This window comes from Panthera onca, chromosome A3, assembly GCF_046562875.1.
Source record: "Panthera onca isolate mPanOnc1 chromosome A3, mPanOnc1 haplotype 2, whole genome shotgun sequence".
Taxonomy (NCBI): Eukaryota; Metazoa; Chordata; class Mammalia; order Carnivora; family Felidae; genus Panthera; species Panthera onca.
In genome coordinates this window covers 35,770,386-35,790,878 of record NC_138341.1, presented here as the reverse complement: position 1 = coordinate 35,790,878, position 20,493 = coordinate 35,770,386, and the positions used below count along the sequence as shown (strand labels likewise).

The 20,493-nt window shown below is 43.5% G+C and overlaps 2 protein-coding genes across 7 annotated transcripts in view; both read left to right on the top strand.

Moving 5' to 3' along the window:
* Window positions 1-5,749: 5,749 nt before the first annotated feature.
* Window positions 5,750-19,986, top strand: LOC132692075 (uncharacterized). 6 transcript variants are annotated; one of them, XM_081795219.1, is made up of 7 exons: window positions 5,791-5,808; window positions 6,768-6,828; window positions 10,264-10,348; window positions 11,366-11,492; window positions 13,684-13,797; window positions 15,014-16,535; window positions 19,499-19,986. In XM_081795219.1, the coding sequence occupies exons 3-6, from the start codon at window positions 10,316-10,318 to the stop codon at window positions 16,072-16,074; spliced, it is 1,335 nt and encodes a 444-aa protein (XP_081651345.1). In that variant the 5' UTR covers window positions 5,791-5,808; window positions 6,768-6,828; window positions 10,264-10,315; the 3' UTR covers window positions 16,075-16,535; window positions 19,499-19,986. The 6 variants fall into 6 exon arrangements, with proteins under 6 accessions (XP_060510149.2, XP_081651345.1, XP_060510165.2 ...); XM_060654166.3 differs by lacking the exon at window positions 6,768-6,828 and having other exon boundaries at window positions 5,750-5,808; XM_060654182.3 differs by lacking the exon at window positions 5,791-5,808 and having other exon boundaries at window positions 5,815-6,828.
* ZNF892 (zinc finger protein 892) overlaps window positions 19,636-20,493 on the top strand; it is a 14,201-nt gene continuing 13,343 nt past the window's right edge. The window contains exon 1 of the mRNA XM_078444746.2: window positions 19,636-19,750. The gene's annotated coding sequence lies outside the window, so the exon portion shown is untranslated. The remainder of the gene's footprint in view (window positions 19,751-20,493) is intronic.

Genomic DNA, 20,493 nt, shown 5'->3' with positions numbered 1-20,493 from the left:
CCAAGTTCTCTCTATGTAAAACATATCCTTGGGTTCGTCCTTTCTCTGAATTTTCAGTCTAGCCTACACCTTTCTCATCTCAGCTCCCTTACTGCAGTAGTCATTTCCTCATTTGAATTCTTCCCTCTTCACTATTGAACAGGGGAATGCTATGCTATGGTGCCATAGTAAGTAACCCCCCAAGTAAAGTTTTCTTTCTCACATAAAATCTGATGTGAGTCAAGTCTGTCTTACTCCATCCTCATCATTTAGAACTTGTCGCCTCTAGGGTTATCATGAAAGAGAAAGCTGGGAGGTATTTTAGGACATTTTTAAGGGCCATCCCTTCTCTCCACATCTGATAAACCAGAACCCAGCACCAGAGGCTAGGAAAGCACCTCAGTATTTGGTTAACATCAACGGCCTCTGTCGCAAATTACATTTTGCACATTACTGACACTTTGCACACTACTATTAGGCCAGTCTTTCTAGTCTTTCTAAATGACTCTCTCCTGCCCATCAATGCCTTATTCAAGACCTAAAATAGCTCCCTGTTTAATGAAATCTCGGAATATTTAAGGTCTGCCTTGATATGATTCCACCTCTCTGAACTTCTGACTCCCGAAATTCTGAGTCCCAAAAAACACCTGTATGCCCTGGGCCCAGTCCTATATTTTTATTTTATCAAAGGTCAGGCGCTAGGCAACTTCGACTCCAGGTGTCTGCATTCCTTTCCGGGTTGCTTTAGGTGAAGCCCAGAAGAGGACTTGATTCTGAAAGGCTGTCTGGAACTTAGTTCTCCCAGCATGAATCCCAGGGGACCAAGAAACATTTCTCCTGGGAGCTAAAGTCATATTCAAGAAGGTGGATCGCCAAACAGACCACTCCCCACCTCCTAACAACCCTATTTGTCTACCTTTCTTAGAGCAGACGAGTGGCAGGGAAGGCTTTTTCATGTGTGGACTCTTGAAGCAACCTAAGGAAAAACACTTCACAGAGTGCAGAATCTATCAGAGTGGATAATAGCTGGTATTATTTAATGTACAGTAGAAAATAAAAGGGACGATTGACAGACTTTTGACTGATGACTATATCTGAGAATTCTGAATTTTTAATTTATTCCCTTGTTAGAAGTAAAGTGAGGATCAAGAGCGCCTGGGGGGCTCAGTCAGTTGAAGGCCCAGCTCTTGATTTTGGCAAGGTCATGATCCCAAGTTCATGGGATTGAGCCCTGCATCAGGCTCCACACTGAGCCTGGAGCCTGCTTAAGATTCTCTCCCTCTGCCTCTCTCCCTTGCTCTTTCTCTCTACAAAGAAAAAAAAAAAGGAAGACGTAAATAAGTAAATTGAGAATCAAGTATTTTCCTAAGATATTCTGCTATTGTCAGCAAGATAAAACTAGAACAAATTCAGAATACTAATGGACCTGGGAGTACAGTGATTAGTGAAACAGAAAGGGGATATAAATTTGATACTTTCCCTTTGTTACCTTTTTGGTTTTTTTAAGTTTTTTTTTTTTTAAGTTTATTTATTTAGCAATAGAGACAGCATGAGCAGGGGAAGGGCAGAGAGAGAGGGAGAGAGAATCCCAAGCAGGCTCCCTACCATCAGCACAGAGCCCAATAGGGGGCTTGAACTCAGGAAACCATGAGATCATGACCTGAGCGGAAATTAAGAGTCAGATGTTTAACTGACTGAGCCACCCAGGCACCCCATCTTTGTTCTTTTTTTAAATTTAGTGATCTGGAGGGTTTTTGTTTTTGTTTTTAAATGTGAAGTACTATTCCACCTACTAAAAATTCTGAGGGAAGGGCCACTTTACCTTTGAACTGGTATCTCGCAATGGGGCATACAGTACTGGAGGCCTTAAATTTTGAGGTTTTAGCTTCACCAAATGATCATTAGTAGTAGCAAATCTTGGAACCAGAAATTGGTCAAATTTTTAAAATTAAAAATACCATAGTTTTAAAATTAAAAATGAAACTGGTGGGATTAATTTTTATAATTAAGTTTTAATTTAAAAATAGTTGAATAAATGTTTCATTCAATGTCATTTCCACATGTAATCAATGCAAAAATTATTGACATGTGTTACAACCTTTTTGAAAAAAACTAAATTTTCAAGGTGACTGGGCGGCTCCGTTGGTTGGGCACTCGACTTCGGCTCCGGTCATGACCTCGTGGTTCCACGGGTCGGAGCCCCACCTCAGGCTCTGTGCTGGCAGCTCAGAGCCTGGAGCCTGCTTCTGATTCTGTGTCTCCCTCTCTCTGCCCTCCTCCTGCTCATGCTGTCTCTCTCTCTCTCTCAAACATTAAAAAAAGAAGAGAAAATTTTAAATAATCTCCAACTTCTTTGTATTTATAGCACATCTCAAGTTCAGACTAGTCACATTTCAAGTGCTCAATAGCTACCTGTGGCTAGCAGCTACTATATCGTACAGCACAGTTTCAGATAGCCATCAGGGGTTTTTATAGGTAACAGATAAAGGGACTATTTTGAGTTTTTTTTTATTTTTAAACTTTTTTTAATGTTTGTTTTTGAGAGAGAGACACACACAGCTTGAGCGGGGGAGGGGCAGAGAGAGAGAGAGAGAGAGAGAGAGAGACAACCTGAAAACCTGAAACAGGTTCTAGGCTCTGAGCTGTCAGCACAGAGCCCAACACAGGGCTCAAACCCATGAACCGTGAGATCGTGACCTGAGCCAAAGTCAGATGCCTAACCGACTTAGCCATCCAGGCGCCTCTGAATTTTTTTTTTTTAATGTTTCTTTATTTTTGAGACAGAGAGAGACTGAGCATGAGTGGGGGAGGGACAGAGAGGGGGAGACACAGAATCTGAAGCAGGCTCCTGGATGTGAGCTGTCAGCACAGAGCCTGACGCAGAGCTTGAACCCACCAGCCGTGAGATCATGACCTGAGCCAAAGTCAGAGGCTTAACCGACTGAGCCACCCACGCACTCCAGGGGTTATTTTGATCATTGGAGATGTTTGAGGGGTGCTTGTTTCTGGTCCTGTGGTAAGCACTCTGCACCTGCAGAAAGAAGTCTTTTGCTTCCAGTAGGTCAAGCGTTTGGGTGAGGTCCAAGCCTGGGAAGCCTGTTGTTACCATCCCTCGGGCACATTTTTTCTTTTAATAGATCTCAAAACAGCTGCTTGGATCTTTGTGTGCCTGACTCCTTTGTTCTGAGTTGGATCTTTTGTTATCTCAGGTAGGGAAGAGATGTTACTTATGAACCTCTAACAACCCAATCAGGATATATGGAAGAGGAAATATCTAAGGTTGCCAGTTGTGAAAGATAAACGATCCTTCGTGTGATCATCACCTCTTTCTGAGAAGGATATTAAAATCCATTTATTATGATTCTAGAGGGAGGAAAATATTCTATTAGAATGGGCAAAGCATGAATGGGTGCTGGCAATGGATGTGCCCAGTGGAAACTACTGGAGCTCCCCCACCACTCCAAAACTGTCAATATAAAACAGTGAGGAAAATTAAAGGCGTGACAATAAAGTTGGAGGACCTGGGAGTGATTTGTCCCACCATTTCCTTTCTGATTCCTTGACTTGTCTGGTGAAAAAGCTAGATCCTAGAAGTTAACTATCTCTGATAGCTCACTAGAAAAGCTAATGAAGAAGAGTCAACTGTAGCTTGTTTTGTGCTTCCCCTTGTTTCTATATTGGAAGATGGCTGTCAGTTGCCTCTTGACGGATATGTAGCCATTGATCCTGTCAACACATTCTTTTCTATACCCATTAAATCGATCCACTAATAGCAGTGTAAATTTAACTTCACTTAACAAACTAGCAATTTGCTTTTATTGTCCTGCCACTGGGATAATTCATTATTTTTGCATTATACCATAATCTGATAGAGCAAGATTTAAATAATTAAAATACTGATGTTAGTCATTACACTAATGACATTATCTGTTAAATAAGGGAAGGAGAAAAAGCCAATAAACAGTGTGTAATTAAGTTGGTCACTGCCGTGGCAACTGAGGTTCAGTCCCGCTGGGACCTGGGGAGTCATGTTGAATGAGCCTCAGGATTATCTGCCCTTGAAGTGGGGAGCATTTATCTACTGGCTCCCGTCCCCCATTGGTTAAGTGTTGCTGCATGAACATCAAGGCTTGCTGTAGTCATCCCCTGTGGCAGAGTCAGAGAGTAACTCCAGGGAGGAAAGTGAAAAGTGTGGGGTACGACCGAGGCAAGGGGTTATCTGATTATGTTTGTGCAAATGTGGTTGCTGCAGCATGGCTGGGGTAAAATTTGGGCCAAGAGAATATGAGGTAGTGTACCCAGGGTGTTTGGTATAAGGGTAGAGAGTGAGTCCATTTGAATATAATGAGCTTGAGATGTTTGTGAAATATCCAGACATATGTAGGAATGTTCTGCAGGCAGACTGAACCTGAAAAGAGTGATTTCATATATATGGATGATACCTGAAACCATATAGGTGGTGGGAAATAGCTTATGAAGGTAGAGTGTTGGAAGAGACTAGGATCTAGGATAGGTCCTTGAAGAACACAGATTTAATGGGCATGAAAAGAGGAAGAGTCCATAAAAGAAGAGACTAGGTAGGTAAGAGAAACACTAGGTGAGAGCAGGTTAACAGGAAAGACTTTCAAGAAAGGGAATAGTCAAAAAGTGTTCAATGTTGTCAAGTGGTCAAGAAAACCAAAGCATTAAGGGTGCCTGGGTGGCTCAGTCGGTTGAGCATCCGACTTCAGCTCAGGTCATGATCTCACAGCTCGTGAGTTTGAGCCCCGCCTCGGGCTCGGTGCTAACATAACAGCTCAGGGCCTGGAGCCTGCTTCGGATTCTGTGTCTCCCTCTCTCTCTGCCCCTAACCCACTCGCATTCTGTCTCTGTCTCTCTCAAAAATAAATAAACATCAAAAAAAAAAGAAAACCAAAGCATTACCCACCCCCACCCCCTGATTTGTCGGTAACCTGGATGGTGGCGCCAAAGCCATATTGGAACAAATTTGGTTAAGGAATGGGTGGAGAGGAAGGTAAACATAGCAAGTATCTTCAATGCTGAGTAGTTTCGCTTTGATAAAAAGGAGAGGTTAAGATTGGTAGCTGGAGGGGGATGTGAAACGAAGAGAATATTTCTTTTAAAATGTAAGAGATGTAAAAAAAAAATGTAAAAAATGAAAGAGATGTAAAAAAAAAAAAGATGTGAACATGTATCAGGATGCCTTCGGCCACAGCAGATAGAAAATGCTTCCTCAACTTGCTTAAGCCTCAAGGGACTTTATTAACTAACATAATTACAAAGCCCAGATGTATCTCTGTTTATTGTTCTAATTGGAGAGGGCAGTAGAATGAACGTGAAGAAAGGCAAATTTGTATTTCTGATTACAGGCAAGTATGGGAATTCTCTCTCAAGCTTTCTCCGCTCCACCCCCACTCGGAAAGCGAGGGAGATGAAGCAGCAGGTGCCTGAAGAGAGTAGAGGTTGCAAATATCCTCCTGGATAGAAAACTGCCTAAGAAACAGAGGCATCCTTGGTAGGGGTCCGCCTGGGGCAAGCGAACAGGGAGGGCTAGGAGACAGCCTTGGTTCTTCACTTTTTTTTTTTTACTACATTTTCTTTCTTTTTTACTACATTTACTACATTTCTTCCCTTCATTTTTACTACAAGTGTCACCTTTCCACCTTTTGAATGACGCGCGCGACTACCCCTGTTGTCCCTCAGGAGGCGGGGCCTCCGAAAACCCGCCCCGAGGCCTTCTGGGAATCGTAGTTTTCCGAGGGCACTTTGCGCAGGCGCTCTGTGGTCCTTGCTCCTCGTGGGGCCGCCGGGAGCCGGTTGGCGCCCAAGGTGAGGACCAGGGGTTGGGTGTGGTGGGAGCCGTGGCTGCGGCGAGAGGAAGGTGTTGAAGAACGGGCAGGGAAGGAAGTTGGGCTGCGAGGCGCGGTGACGTGAGGGTGGAACCGAAATGGGGTGTTTGGAACTATCCTTGGCCGCTGCTCCCAGGCTGACCTTGATCCGACCTGCAGCGGGGAAGGGGAGGAGGCACCAGCTGCAGGCCCGGCGCGACTCAGGGTGACGACATGGGTGCGAGGTGAAGTGAGACGTCAGTAGCCTGGCCCCGCAGTGTGAGATGACGTGCGCTGGGTGCGCAGGGCCGCTCTCCGCAGTGTGTATCCGCCGGGTAGAATGGCGCATTTCCTCCCGAGGCGGTCCTTCCCCTGCTTGGGAAGTGCTGGGGGCTCAGTACACCAGGATTGAACTGACTGCGCTGAATCCTGCTGGTCCATCCTTCCCGGAAAGCCCCTCAATTACTCATTTCTCTCGGTTCCCTGGGCCAGGGTTTCAACCCCTTGCACCCGGCTTCTTGGAGCTGTCCAGTGGCGCTCCCTCTTTGAGAGCCGCTTTCCAACACCAACTAGACTTTCTTGCAAAACTTGGTATTTCAATTAGTCTGCAAAGATTTCTGGAGTACTAAGTATGTGGAAGTAGCTTTCTTAGTGTGAGGAAAGCAAGATTTGACTCCCAAGATTTACCTACTTGGAAAGATAAAGATACAAATAACTGTAGTATAAGATAGTATACACTAGGTGATTGAATCAGAAATCTGAGCGTTCAAAGAAGGTAATGACCCTGAGTCTTTGTTTTGTGATGTGGATCAATTTGGTTATGGATTGGAAAAGAGTTTATAGGTTTGGCTGGAAACATCCACAGCTTATTTTAATGATACTGGCAGGCATCTTAAGATTAATGCCACCCTTTTGGTTCTGTGAGCCACACTGGGTGCTGTGTCCTCTATGTACCCCCAGGACTCAAAAGAGCTCTTAAGAGGAGAGGTCTGGTAGCAGAACGTGAACAATGAAACCTCAGGTAAGAAGGTAGAAGATTGGTTTTGCTCCCTGTCTTAGGTCTCTTTGGGTTGCAAACTGCAGAAACCCCGCTCAAACTAGTAGAAGGGGGATTCATTTTGAGGATGCTTGGTTAGGTCACGGAACCCAAGGAAAAAGACTGCGGTGTGCTTGTAAACTGGAACTGGGGACAGAACAAAAAAAATCAGGACCCTCTCTTAACCCCTTGCCTTTACTTCTGTTTGGACTTATGTTTTATATTTCCCTGTCACTGCTGACTGGCTTTTTCTGCTCTCAGATGGCATGACAAAATGTGACTGTCAAGGGCTCCCAGGTTTTCATGCCCTCAAGGGGAGCCTCATGAGAGGCTGACCTCTTTTTCTTGGTTCCACTTCCAGAATGCCAGGGGAAGGACTAATTGGTTCAGATGCCAGTCAGCTTTGGCCAGGAAATAGAGACCGTTTTTAGTAATGTGTGGATGTGAATAAAGATATTGCCTTGAAAAGTGTGAAGTGTTGGCAGAGCTCCAGAGACAGAACAGTAGATGCTTCTTGTTGCCTGCCACTCACCTTGAAATACGACTACTAAGAAAACCACTCTATAAAGAGTGGTAGGCCTGTCCTGGCCATAGTTCATGTCTCAGACTGCTCTTCATTGTGCTCCTTGGCAATGGCAGAGTGGGCAAGAGGTGGAAACGTGATCTAAGGTCATTAGCCTCTCAATGGCTAACAACCACAAAGGTCTTGAGAGTTCTAAGTAGGAGACACAGAGACCATGGCCACTTAATTGTGGGTGTTAGAGCAATAAACTCAGGAGGGCTGGGAGTTAAAGACCTTATTGAACCTTGTCTGTACAGGGGAGAATGTTCCGAGAACATTCCTCTGAGAACTCAGAACATTCTCTTGGGGGATGAAGAGGTGCAAGACCCATGTAGCCCTTGGTGTCTTGGTTCCAGCACCATTCTCATTTGTGGTCACCTCCAGGCACATGTCAGATGGCCTGCGTACACAGAAATTATCAATGTAATCTTGCTGTTGGCCATTCTAAATGTCCAAGATGGTATATCCAGGTCCTCTATCAAGATACGTTGCTCTATCTTGATCTCAAGAGCAAGAGATAAAGATGTATGGCACCATCATTATCCTTCAGTATCCAGCAGGATACACAAGTCTATTCATGAAAAAAAAAAATCTGATTGGTAGTGGATCACCATCATAATTGGAGTCCAGAAGATAGTGCCAAATGTGACTTATCCTACTGGTTTGTATGGATTATATTACATAGAGTCAGCCTTGGATGAGTACTATTGGGTCCCTTTACCCTCTTTCTTTTTCTAGTCTTTTGCCCTCCCTACTGGATACCGACTACATTTTTAACAGTCTTTGTAATAAAACCCTGAGAGAATGTTATTCTGGCATTCCCTGTGGACAGGGAAGTTTGGGGAGATCGTTGTTCCCGGCTCTACTCCTGGAAGGATTTTTCAGATCCTCTGAATAAAGCTTCTGTTAGGTAAATGAATCTTTTTCTTGAGAATAGTATTACCTCTCCTGTCTTCCAGTTGCTGTTATGTCACAGAGTGTCTCCATATCAGGCCCAAAGATCAGAAGGCCTGGAGAGAAGAGGACGGAGATTCTTCCTCCTGTTTCGGACATATAGTTACACTGTACGGTCTGCCTTGATACTTGACTGCTGGGCTTTTAAGACTCACCCCTCCTTCTTGCCCTTGTGTCTCACACCTGGACAAGCTGATAAGGAAGTCTGAATGCTCTCTCCTTGGGTATTGGCGGGGGATTCCAATCACACAAGCCCCTTCCTGTGGGCATGTGGGCACGCTCACCCTGGCCCTGCACCCTAACCACAATAAAGACCAGGCTGGTCTCCTTTCCTCCTTTCCTCCTCCTCTCTAGAGCCATTTTGGACCTATTGAGAGACCGGCTCTGCTCTCTCCAGAGACCTCCATGACATAAGTAATAAACCTTTTTATATACCTGGTCTGTGTTTGTGCGTGTGGCATCATCATTCTCAATATTGAAACCAAACTTCGCGTGGGGTCTGTCTCTGCAGGTGACCATTGCACTCTGGACACCCTAGCTCTCTAGCTAATCCTTTATTTCCCATGGGCTTCTGTGATGCCAGCCCGTGCTGTAGGGGCAGCGGTCAGTCAGTCCATCCCGGTTGGTCCTGCTGCCCCTTTTGCTGGAGAAGCAATTGTATTCAGTTCTGGACTGAATTGAATAGCTGGGTATCATTTTGCATATAGCCTCCTAGTTCTATGGAAACTTTAAAAATGACTGTAACAGGGGCCTCTGGCTGGCTCAGTCAGAGGAGCATGCGACTCTTGATCTCAGGGTCATGCGTTCAAGCCCCACGTTGGGTATAGAGATTACTAAATAATAAACTTAAAAAAATGGACTCTAACAAAAAAAAGATGACCCTGAAGAAACTGGCTGGAATTTCTAGCATTTGGTGTTTGACTCCATTTCTTGTGTTGTTGTTGTTGCTGTTGTTGTTTAATTTTTTTTTTTAAGTTTGTTTCTTTTTGAGAGAAAGAGCACAAGCATGTGCGTGTGAGTGGGGAAGGGGCAGAGAAAGAGGGAGAGAGAGAGAATCCCAATCAGGCTCTGCACTGTCAGTGCTGAGCCCGACTCAGGACTCAATCTCAGGAACTGTGAGATCATGACCTGAGCTGAAATCGAGGGTTGAATGCTTAACCAAATGAGCCACCCAGGTGCCCCTGACTCCATTTCTTGATGGGATAGGACCCAGTCACTTCTTGAACCTCTACTTGGGACCTTTGGCAATCAGGAAAGAATTAGGACAGGAGGCCAGTGCTCTTCATCCCAGTAGGGGACAGATGTCATGAGGCCTAGATGCTGTTTAATTACAGTATCCTTATAATGTCCATTGTATCCTAAAAATAACACCGTAGCTTGCTTGAACATATTTCTGGCCCTTAGAACTAAACGAAACTTGACTAATAGCACTAATACACGAATTTGCTTTTGCTTTTTTATTCTTGACCATATAGGCTCCACATTAGCCTTTAAAAAAAATGGTAGTATAAGCATCCCTCTGGTCATCTTGAATTTAAAAGTCAGATTGAGTTATTTATTAAGTTGCCTATTTATGTCAAAATACTACAGAGCACAATGCTTATTATAGATTTATAAAACGGAGTAAAAATTGACTTCATTGTAAACTATTTGATTTTTAATAGTTTTCTGATATGGGAACAGAGCTCTGTTCCCAGGAAGCTGCTAACTCAGGAACAGAGTTGTGGCACTATCCGTAATTTCCATCTCCTGGGAAAGGGTGAATTTACTTCTAGGCTTGCTTTGCTCTTAGTGGGGTATTGAGCGTAAGGACTGTTTCACACCTAATGGATATGTAGCGGTTTTTAGTCTGGGTCAGATAACTATGAAATGGGAGTGGTCTCTTTTCATGTTTCCTTCTCTAGCTCTGCCAACTCTGACCTGGGCCTTTTCCAAGAGGACATAGTAGAGGAGAGAATGGCAGCTGTACCTCTAACAGCCAGATGGCAGGTGAGTTGGATTTTCTTCAGTCCGGAGCTTCCTTGCCAGCCTTGAGATTGGTCCCATTTTGGTAGAAGTGGTGCTCTGTAGAAAAGACTAGTACCCTTTCTGGCTTCAGATTCTCTCCCTTCTCACCATACAACAAAGCTGTAGGGATCTTCCTTCTAAAGTTTTTTGTTTTTTTTTCTTTAACATTTATTCATTTTTGAGATTGCGAGAGGCAGAGCATGAGCAGCGGAGGGGCAGAGAGAGAGACACAGAATTGGAAGCAGGCTCCAGGCTCTGAGCTGTCAGCACAGAGCCCGATGCGGGGCTCGAACTCACAGACCATGAGATCATGACCTGAGCTGAAGTCGGACGCTCAACCACTGAGCCACCCAGGTGCCCTGGGATCTTCCTTCTAGATGGCCCTTCATAAGGCCTTGATGACCAGCCCCGTCCTGTGTTTTGTAATGGTGGGGAAGCAGAGAATTGAGGCAGTTCTGCCCTTAGCAATGGCTCAGGGAGTGCTTAGAGAACTTTCATGAGAATATAAAACTTCTGAATCCTCTAGTCTGGAATATTATCTTCCTTTCAAAGGGACACCATATTTTTTATCCTTTTTCTTCAGTTTTAGCTCTTACAAGTATCCTCTGTTCTTTGTACACTCATCATGGATCTTCCCTTGACTTGAGAACCTGTTGTTCAAACTGAGATCTCATGGATCCATGAGTGTTAGAGCTGAAACGGAATTTAAAGATCATCTAATCTAATTCTTTAATTGATAGTTTAAAAAATTGAGGCCAGTAACAGTGTCCCTGAAGTTTGGAGGCTCTGTCACGGATATGATGACAAGAGGCCATCACCAAGAGTTTCATGCCTCAGGTCACAGACCTGCACCTCTTACTTAAAATATCCAGTGCCCTTACATCATCAGAACAATTTCTTTTTTATTCCGTATGTCTTCCAGTGCTGTAGTCTTTACTCTTCCTCAGTGAGACATAAAAGAAGACACGTAGGTGAGTAAGAACATGTTTGTCTTTTCAGAAGTCACTCAAGTTTAAGGATGTGGCTGTGAAGTTCTCAAAGGATGAGTGGAAGCAGCTGGTCCCTACTCAGAGGGCTCTTTACAGGGAGGTGATGCTGGAGAATTATCAGGGTTTTGTTTCTTTGGGTAAGTATGATTTTCTTCAATGACTCAGAATCTGCCATTGGGTGAGTGTGTAGAGAATATGCCCCCCCTTTTTTTAAAGTTTATTTATTTATTTTTGACAGAGGGGAGAGGGAGAGGGAGAGAGAGAGAGAAGGAGAGAGAGAGAATCCCAAGCAGGTTCTATGCTCAGTGTGGAACCCAACATGGGGCTCAATCTCACTACTGTGAGATCATGACCTGAACCAAAATCAAGAGCCGGATGCTTAACTGACTGAGCCACCCAGGTGTCCCTGGCCCTTCTTTACTTACTGGGGCAGAATTGTACATCTTTAGATAGATCCCTAGCAAAGGTACAAGTGGTTTGTGAATTTATTTACCTTTCGTTGTTTGCTTGTATTTAACTCATGGCTGTCAGTACTATCAGTAAATGGTCCTTTTGATTTGGATAGAGTCTGAAGGATAAGTGAAGTTTGGTCTGAGACTCTAGCTTTAAGCAAAAAATTGTGTTATATAAAATGGAAAATGGGTACCCCTTTTTCTGGGGATTGTCCTAAGGGGGAAAAATCAGATAAATGTTTATCCCTGTTTTGGCTAAAATTGTGAAACAATGGAAACAGCACAGGTACTTGGTAGTAGGGATTTAGGTAAATAAACCATTGTACATCCATAATGGGCTATAGTATAGGATGGGCCTTGACCATGAGTGATATTTATAGAGTTAGAAAGATATTAATGATATATTGTTAAGTGATAAAAGCAGGCTACAAAATGATTGGAACTTGAGTACATTCACAACATATATCTATATGCATAGAAAAAGTGGAAGAATCTACACCAAAATTTTACCCCTAATTGTCTTTGACTAGTAGACTTACAAGTAACTTTTTCTTTTTTATATTTCTTAATGGTCTACAATGAACATTACATATTTTTTTAACGTTTATTTATTTTGAGAGAGAGAGCATGAGCAGGGGAGGGGCAGAGAGAGAGGGAGAGAGAGAGAATCCCAAGCAGGCTATGTGCTGTCAGCATATAGCACCTCATGGGCTCGATCCCATGAATGGTAAAATCATGACCTAAGCCGAAATCAAGAGTCAGGCGCTTAACCAACTGAGCCACCCAGGTGCCCTGAACATAACATATTAAAAAAAGATTTTTTTTTAACATTTATTCATTTTTGAGAGACAGAAAGAGAGCATGAGCGGGGAAGGGGCAGAGAAAGAGGGAGAAACAGAATCTGAAGCAGGCCTCAGGCTCCGAGCTGTCAGTGCAGAGCCCAACATGGGGCTCAAACTCACGGAGTGTGAGATCATGACCTGAGCTGAAGTCAGACGCTTAACCGACTGAGCTACCCAGGCGCCCTGAGGAAACATTTTTAAATGCATAGAGTGATTTACATCATATTTAGTATGGTGGGTACCTCAGTAGGGAAAGGGAGAGGGGATGAAGGAGGGGCTTCAATTTTAGTGTTAATATTAAGTTAGATGGTGGGTTCATAGCTTTTTGTTTTGGTCTTTATGCTTTTTGTATGTCTTAAACATTTAGTATTGCATTTTAAAACATAAATATAGAAAATTTATGTATGTCACCATATAAATTTATATTATATAACATTTATAAATGTCATTACTTTAAACAATCAAAAACCAAAGACATTATAATTCATTTTTTAAGGATTTCTAAAAAATTGTTCACTGATATTTTTAGTTTTAAGTGTTTAGTATTAACTGCACATAAGTTGAGTCATATTTCTTAAACTATTCCAGTTTGATTTGTTAGTTGCTTCAAATTCAGTATAATTGCACAGAAGTATAATTAAAGGATACAAATCTATTCTTTAAGAAACTACAAAAGAAGATGGGGTAGCTTCTTCACCTTAGTTCCTTGAGGTGCAGAACCTTCTCCATATTCCACTTCTCTAAGCTAAGAATTTTCCCTCAACTCTTAATACTAGTTCCATCTTGGGGAGGTGCCTCCTACATCAGAGAAAAATTAGTGAACTACTTCAATAGATCTAATTCAGATTCTCTAGAAAGTCAGTACCGACTTCCCTTTAGAGAAGAAGAATTAGCATCTTATTTTAGAAATTAGCATATGATTTTTGGATACTGCCATTTTCCTATCTAGAGAATAAGGGGATTTTATTAAACCCTGGGATGGTTGTGAATTTCCATCCCAAACAGCCATTTCTCATTTTGTCCTTTGTGAGCAGGACTTCTAGTTCCTAAACCTGATGTGATTTTCCAGTTGAAAAGAGGTGAAGAGCCATGGAAACTTGATTTTCAGGAAGATGAAGAAAGAGAAGCCCCAAGAAGTACTTATTTAGGTATGTGTAAACTAGGCAGATAGGATTTCGATAGACAGTTCACTTGCAGAGACCATTCCTCAGGACCTCTTAGGCCTGTGGAGATGTTCACTGCTTTTGTCTGGAACACTCATTCCCCCAGATAGTCATGTGGCTTTCCTGTCACCCTTTTCAAGTTTTTGCTCAAATGTGCTGCCTTCTCAGTCAGGCCTGCCCTGATGACCCTATCTTTTTTTTTTTTTTTTTTTTTTTTTTTTTTAAAGATGTTCAACATCATCAGTCTTTTTTTTTTTTAATGTTTATTTATTTTTGAGACAGAGAGAGGCAGAGCATGAACGGGGGAGGATGACCCTATCTTTAATTGCAATCTCTCCATCACCTTCCCCCTCCCCAGCCCCTGCACTATCTAGCTCTCTTCCCAGTCTGTCTTCCTAACGTACTGTATTTTTTTACTTCTTTATTTTGTTCACTGTCTGTCCATACCTGCCCACTAATTAAAATGTAAACTCCATCAGAGGTTTTGTATCGTTCACTACTGTATCCCCAACGTTTTGAATAGTACCTGGTACATCGCACGCACTCAGGTATTTATCAGATGAATGAACAGGTAGCAAGGGGGTTGGGGGAAGGTTGAGACCTATTTATAATGAACTCTGATAACACTTTTTTTATCTTTCCTACTTATCCTTTACCATATCTCCTTCCTCTTCCTTTAAAAACCGTTCAGTAGTCACTGACAGTTCACTTTCTCAGGTCCAGGCCGGCCTCTCCACTTACCCTCTGCTGTTTAAACTCATTGACCTGTAATAAACTGCCTCGTCATTTCCATGCTTCTTTGTGCATAGCCTATTTTTCTGCACTCTGTGGTGTTTTATTTGTTTTTTTCTTTGTCTCCTGTCGTGTTGAATATAAGCATCATGAGGGCAGGGACCATGTCTGTCTTGTTCATTAGAGTCCCAGTGACTTCTATTGTGCCTCCCACTTTGTAGGCACCTAGAAAATATATAATGAACGAATAACAGAAACTTGTTTAGTGGGCCAAATGACCATCTTCCACTTCCATCTCTGTTCCTCTGTTTTCCTCTGCCATTTTTCAGCCTCTCTCTGATGCTTTGCTTTTGAGGAGTTACAATAAACCAGGACGTATTTTATATTCATTCTTTTCTGAACAAAGATAATGTTCTCTTTTTCACTAGCACTAAGACCCAGTCATATCTATATTTTCTATTTGTTTCAGACCAGAATGCTAGACTTGAGAGCTGGGACTCAACTAAAAGCCAGGATATTTCTAAAAAAGGAAAGTTGCAAAAGACACTAATGGAAAAACTCAGAAAAGATGGTCCTCTGGGTCCTGCACTTGGCTCAGAAAACCTCAGGGGCACAAAGAAAGAACATCTATCGGGGGAGATTTTGAAGAAATCCTCCCCCAAGGAGAAGGACTCCAGGCAAAGATCCACTCTTGCCAAGAAAACCAACAGTAAGGGGAGAAACCTTGAATGCAGCATATGTGGGAAGACCTTATATAACCACTTATCCCTCACTCGCCATCAAAGGACTCACACCGGAGAGAAGCCCTACAACTGTAAAGAATGCGGGAAAGCCTTCAGCTATAGAAGTAGTCTTAAGAAACATCTGATGTCTCACACTGGGAAGAGCCCCTTTGAATGCAACGAATGTGGGAAAACTTTCTATGACCGATTAACCCTTACTGAACACCAGCGAACTCATACCGGAGAGAAGCCCTTTAAATGTAACGAATGTGGCAAGGCTTTCTTTGTCCGCTCATCTTTTACTCGCCATCGGAGAATTCATACTGGAGAAAGTCCTTATGAGTGCACAGAATGTGGGAAATCCTTTAGCCAGAAGAGCATCCTCGCTCGCCACAAGCTCACTCACACTGGAGAGCGGCCTTATGAATGCAAGGGCTGTGGCAAAGCCCTGTTTGACCGCTCCTCCCTCATTCGCCACCGGAGAGCACACACTGGAGAGACCCCTTTTGAATGTAATGAGTGTGGGAAAGTTTTCTTTGACCGCTCGTCCCTTAATCAGCATCAGAAAATTCATAGCGGAGACAAGCCCTATGAGTGCACTGAATGTGGGAAAGCCTTCCTTCAGAAAAGACGACTTACTCAGCATCAGAGAGTGCACACTGGAGAAAAGCCCTACGAGTGCAGCGTGTGCGGGAAGGTGTTCAGTTGTAAGTCATCTATCATCCAACATCAGCGACGTTATGCCAGGCAGCCGTCAGAATGTCACAGAGGTGCTCCAGCCCGGCAGGGGGCCCCCACAGAGACTTAAGATGCTTTTATGCAAGATAATGAAGATTTGTGTTTGAGCACCTTCTAACTACCGCATATTCTCATGTCTCCATTTGGTACTAGAGGCTCAATAAATAGTCTTAATGGACCGTGCCATAGACTTCCACTGGGATGCCTCATACTTAATATAATACCCCGAGGATCCCCAAATTGGTCAGAAGCTCTCCAATCAATATGTTTTGTAAGTGTTTGAAGGGGACCCAGAGATAAGCATTGTATGTTTGTATTTATTTATTTATTTATGTATTTATGTATAATTAATTAATTTTTTTAATTTCTAGACCACTCCATAAGAACAGGAACTATTTCATACCTGTGAGCTGCTGTGTCCTCAGTGTGATGCCTGCCACTTATTATATATTTTCTCAATGAATGAATACCTGTCTAGTCATCAGAACTTGAGTCCTCAATCAAAAGCACTTTCCAGAACTAGAGACTTCAGTAAGAAAATTAACATGAAGCTAATACATCTGTAGGACTGTAAATACCTTCATGATAATTGTGCTATTAGCTCTTAATCTACTGTTCTTTGAGGTTCCTGGAGTCCTGGTTTGGGTATGCCCTGTTCTTCACTAGGGACATCATCCAGCATCAGTTGGCTCTTCTGAACTTTGGCTCTTCTGCCCTCTAACCTGACCCTGAACTTTGGCTCTTCTGCCCTCTAACCTGACCTTTGGTCTCTAGTAGACTAACCCATCACCCTTGTTGCCAGGTTAGCGGTTGTGTTTTTGTGTTACATGTGTTTAGTCTCATTGCTAACTAAAATTCCTTAGTGTAGCTCTGCCATTCCATCCATATTTTGACATAACACCTTCCCTTTCTCACAATGTATTCGTGTATAAATGCTGAAGGGAAAGAATATTTATGCCGAAAGTTCTCAGTCCAGTTGCAAGCCAGCTACAGCCATGGCAGCTGGGTGGGGTTCCAGGCTGAAGAAGTCAGCCACAGTGAACCAGGAGATGGCGCTATGTCTAATCTCAAAGAATATCACAAAGCAAAGTTAACTCCAGGCCTAGGTCATCCATGAGCAGTCCTCCTTTAGTACCAAACAGCAGACATGAGGCTGTAGCTGAGAGCCGGGCCACCGGGTCTATGAGACATGATGTCCTTCTTGCCCTCAACATCAGTATCTGTGAAACCAAAATGCAGACTGTCCTATCCACGCCTACACAGTGGAGGCAGAGATTGACTTCCTCACACCTACATCCTGGGAATTCCTGCTTAGTAATAAAGCAGTAATTCCCTGGAGCAGCTGAGAGAACATGAACACCAAGATGAGGACAGGTTCCTCATGTCTAGGTGTGTTTTTTAAAAAGCACAGTTCTTTCCTTTTCTTTTCTTTTCTTTTTTCTTTTTTAAAATTTTTTCAATGTTTTCATTTTATTAAAAAAAAAATTTTTTTTTAAGGTTTATTTATTTTTGACAGAGAGAGAGAGAGAGAAAGAGCATGAGCGGGGGAGGGGCAGAGAGAGAGGGAGACACAGAATCCGAAGCAGGCTCCAGGCTCTGAGCTGTCAGCACAGAGCCCGATGCAGGGCTTGAACTCACAGATCGTGAGGTCATGACCTGAGCCAAAGTTGGACACTCAACCGACTGAGCCACACAGGCGCCCCTCATTTTATTTTTTAGAGAGACAGAATGCAAGCGGGGGCAGAGGGAGGGGGAGACACAGAATCCAAAGCAGGCTCCAGGCCCTGAGCTGTCAGCACAGAGCCTGACGCAGGGTTCGAAGTCACGAACCGTGAGATCATGACCTGAGCCGAAGTCGGGTGCTTAACAGACTGAACCACCCAGGTGCCCCCAGTTCTTTTCTTTTCTTTTTTTTTTCTTTTTTTTTTTTTTAAAATTTATTTTTGGGACAGAGAGAGACAGAGCATGAACGGGGGAGGGGCAGAGAGAGAGGGAGACACAGAATCGGAAACAGGCTCCAGGCTCCGAGCCATCAGCCCAGAGCCTGACGCGGGGCTCGAACTCACGGACCGCGAGATCATGACCTGGCTGAAGTCGGACGCTTAACCGACTGCGCCACCCAGGCGCCCCACTTTTCTTTTTTTTTTAAGTAGGCTCCACACCCAATGTCAGGCTTGAACTCACAACCCCAAGATGAGAGTTGCACACTTGGGGTGCCTGGGTGGCTCAGTCAGTTAAGCGTCTGGCTCTTGGTTTTGGCTCAGGTCATGATCTCCCAGTTCGTGAGTTTGAGCCCTGCATCAAGCTCCGTGCTGACAGTGCAAAGCCTGCTTGGGATTCTCTCTCTTTCCCCCTCTCTGCCCCTCCCCTGATTGCGCGCTCTCTCTCTCTCTCTCTCACTCAAATAAATAAACTTAAAAAAAAAAAAAGAGTCACATACTCCAAGAGTCACACCAAATAAGCCAGCGAGGCGCCCCTATTTTAATTTCTTGTACCATATTGGCATTACAATCGATGAAGGATAGAGAATGAGCATGACGCTCTCTTCTTTCATCTTGTTAATGGGCAGGAACCTGGGACCTTAGAAAGGACAAATGGAGTTAATAGTGAAGCCCAATAGCAGAGGCCACAAAAAAATCAGTCCCCATGATGATCAAAGATCTCATGTCCAACCTGCTAAGCATGCCATAAGTATCCTGTAAAGATGTGGATTCCTTTCCTTCCCTTCACACATGTGTCTAAAACCTATGCAAAGTCTGCAGAAGAGGCAATTGACCAAATAAACTAGGATCAACTTATTGAGCCACTTTGTAGAACCTCATGATTAAGCAACCTTGCAATAGCTAGTGTTGATAATAAGCATTAACTAATGCTTACTGTGGCAGAAGCCGTTAGTTGCCTAAGTTGTAGGTGTACTTTTTTTCGTCCTTAACAATAGGAAATCCAAGGCTCTTCTGAGCACAGCAGAGTGCTCAGCTTTATTTCTCAGCCTGTCTTGTAGTGAGGTATGGCTAGTCAGACCAATGAAATACTGATATATCAAATGTCAGGCCAGTAATGTATTGATGTGTCAAATATCAAGCAAATGATATGTTAATATAATTGGAATTTGTTGGACAGGACTTTTGGAGACACCTTCAAAGGGATGAACAGCTTAAAAAAAAAAAAAACCCTTTTGCTTTTGCTCTTCCCTTCTTCTCTACCTGGAATGTGGATTTAGTGGCTGGAATTTCAGCAGCCATCTTGTGACTTTGAGGATATAAGCCATGCCTGAAGGATGGGAAGGGAGAAAAGCAAAAGACTTCTGATTCCTTGGTGATCTTATGAAGACTCCATACCAGCTCTGGACTGCCTAATCCTAATCTTGAATGAGAGAAAATAAACCCTTATGTATTTAACCACTATATTCACAGCCAAAGGAAATTCCTGTTAAAAGTTGATGGGCAGAAGGAATTTAACTGATCAGATTCCTCCTGTTTACCCCACACTTTCAGGTTGCATCATCCAGCCACCCCTAGAGAGGCCAGATCCCAAGCCATTGTGTGGCACTTCAGCAAGCCTGGAAGTGGTGCAAGGAACCAGAAACTGGAGCTGTGCAGTTGTCTGGGCTGTGGCAAGCAACGGGGAGAGACTGGCACTCCCAGCAGATAACTGTACAGCTGGAGGTGGTGCAATCAAATGTCTGAGTTAGTTCACAGGTTCTGGCAGCTGAGTTGGAGCAAAGAGCTGAGGATATGTGCCCAAAGGTAACATGTAACATAACTAGGTACTTGACTCAGGCCTGATTTATTACCTTTGCTATTTCACTCCCAAGTTTGATTGCCTCACATCTGCCTTCCTCTCTCAGTACCCGAGACCTTTAGCACCTCTCTCTTCTGTTGAATCTCATGTCCCTGAAACCTCCATCTGTTTGCCACCCAAATCCTACCTTTACATTTCCGGTTTTGCCCTCTTCCAAGGTCACTAAAGGATTCCTTTTATATCCTCTGCATATCCTTTGATATCTCTCTATATATCAATTTCACATCAAAGTAAATGGCCTTTAAAGGCAGCTTCTTAAGGAATGCAAAGATGTGTTCCTGGTGGGATGTTGTGGCAAACACAGACTAAAGGGAAACAGAAGCCCTCAGTAAATTTAGGAAAATTCAAGGACAATCTACCCTTAAGAAACAATGGGGACTCATTGGGGATTTTTATCTTAAAGTGTTCCAGCTCCACTCTACTGTGGGACACCAATTTATGTGCTTGGGCCAGCTGGTAGTGTCTAGGGCTACCTTATTTCTAAAGTAGGGCCTCTGGGGGCACCTGGGTGGCTCAGTCACTAAAGCATCTGACTCTTGATTTCTGCTCGGGTCATGATTTCATGGTTCGTGAGATTGAGCCCCAGTTGGGGTTCCATGCTGACAGCAGGGAGCCTGTTTGGGATTCTCCCTCTCTTCCCCAACGCCTGCCCCCCCCCTGCTCTCTCTGCCCCTCCCCAATTCTAAAA

Bases quoted from the DNA above. Each gene is read 5' to 3' on its own strand.
- LOC132692075 (XM_078444749.2), top strand. From the start codon at position 10,229: ATGGGAGTGGTCTCTTTTCATGTTTCCTTCTCTAGCTCTGCCAACTCT. The intron at 10,349-11,365 runs GTGAGTTGGATT...TTGTCTTTTCAG, and splicing joins CTCTAACAGCCAGATGGCAG to AAGTCACTCAAGTTTAAGGA. The intron at 11,493-13,683 runs GTAAGTATGATT...CTTTGTGAGCAG, and splicing joins TCAGGGTTTTGTTTCTTTGG to GACTTCTAGTTCCTAAACCT.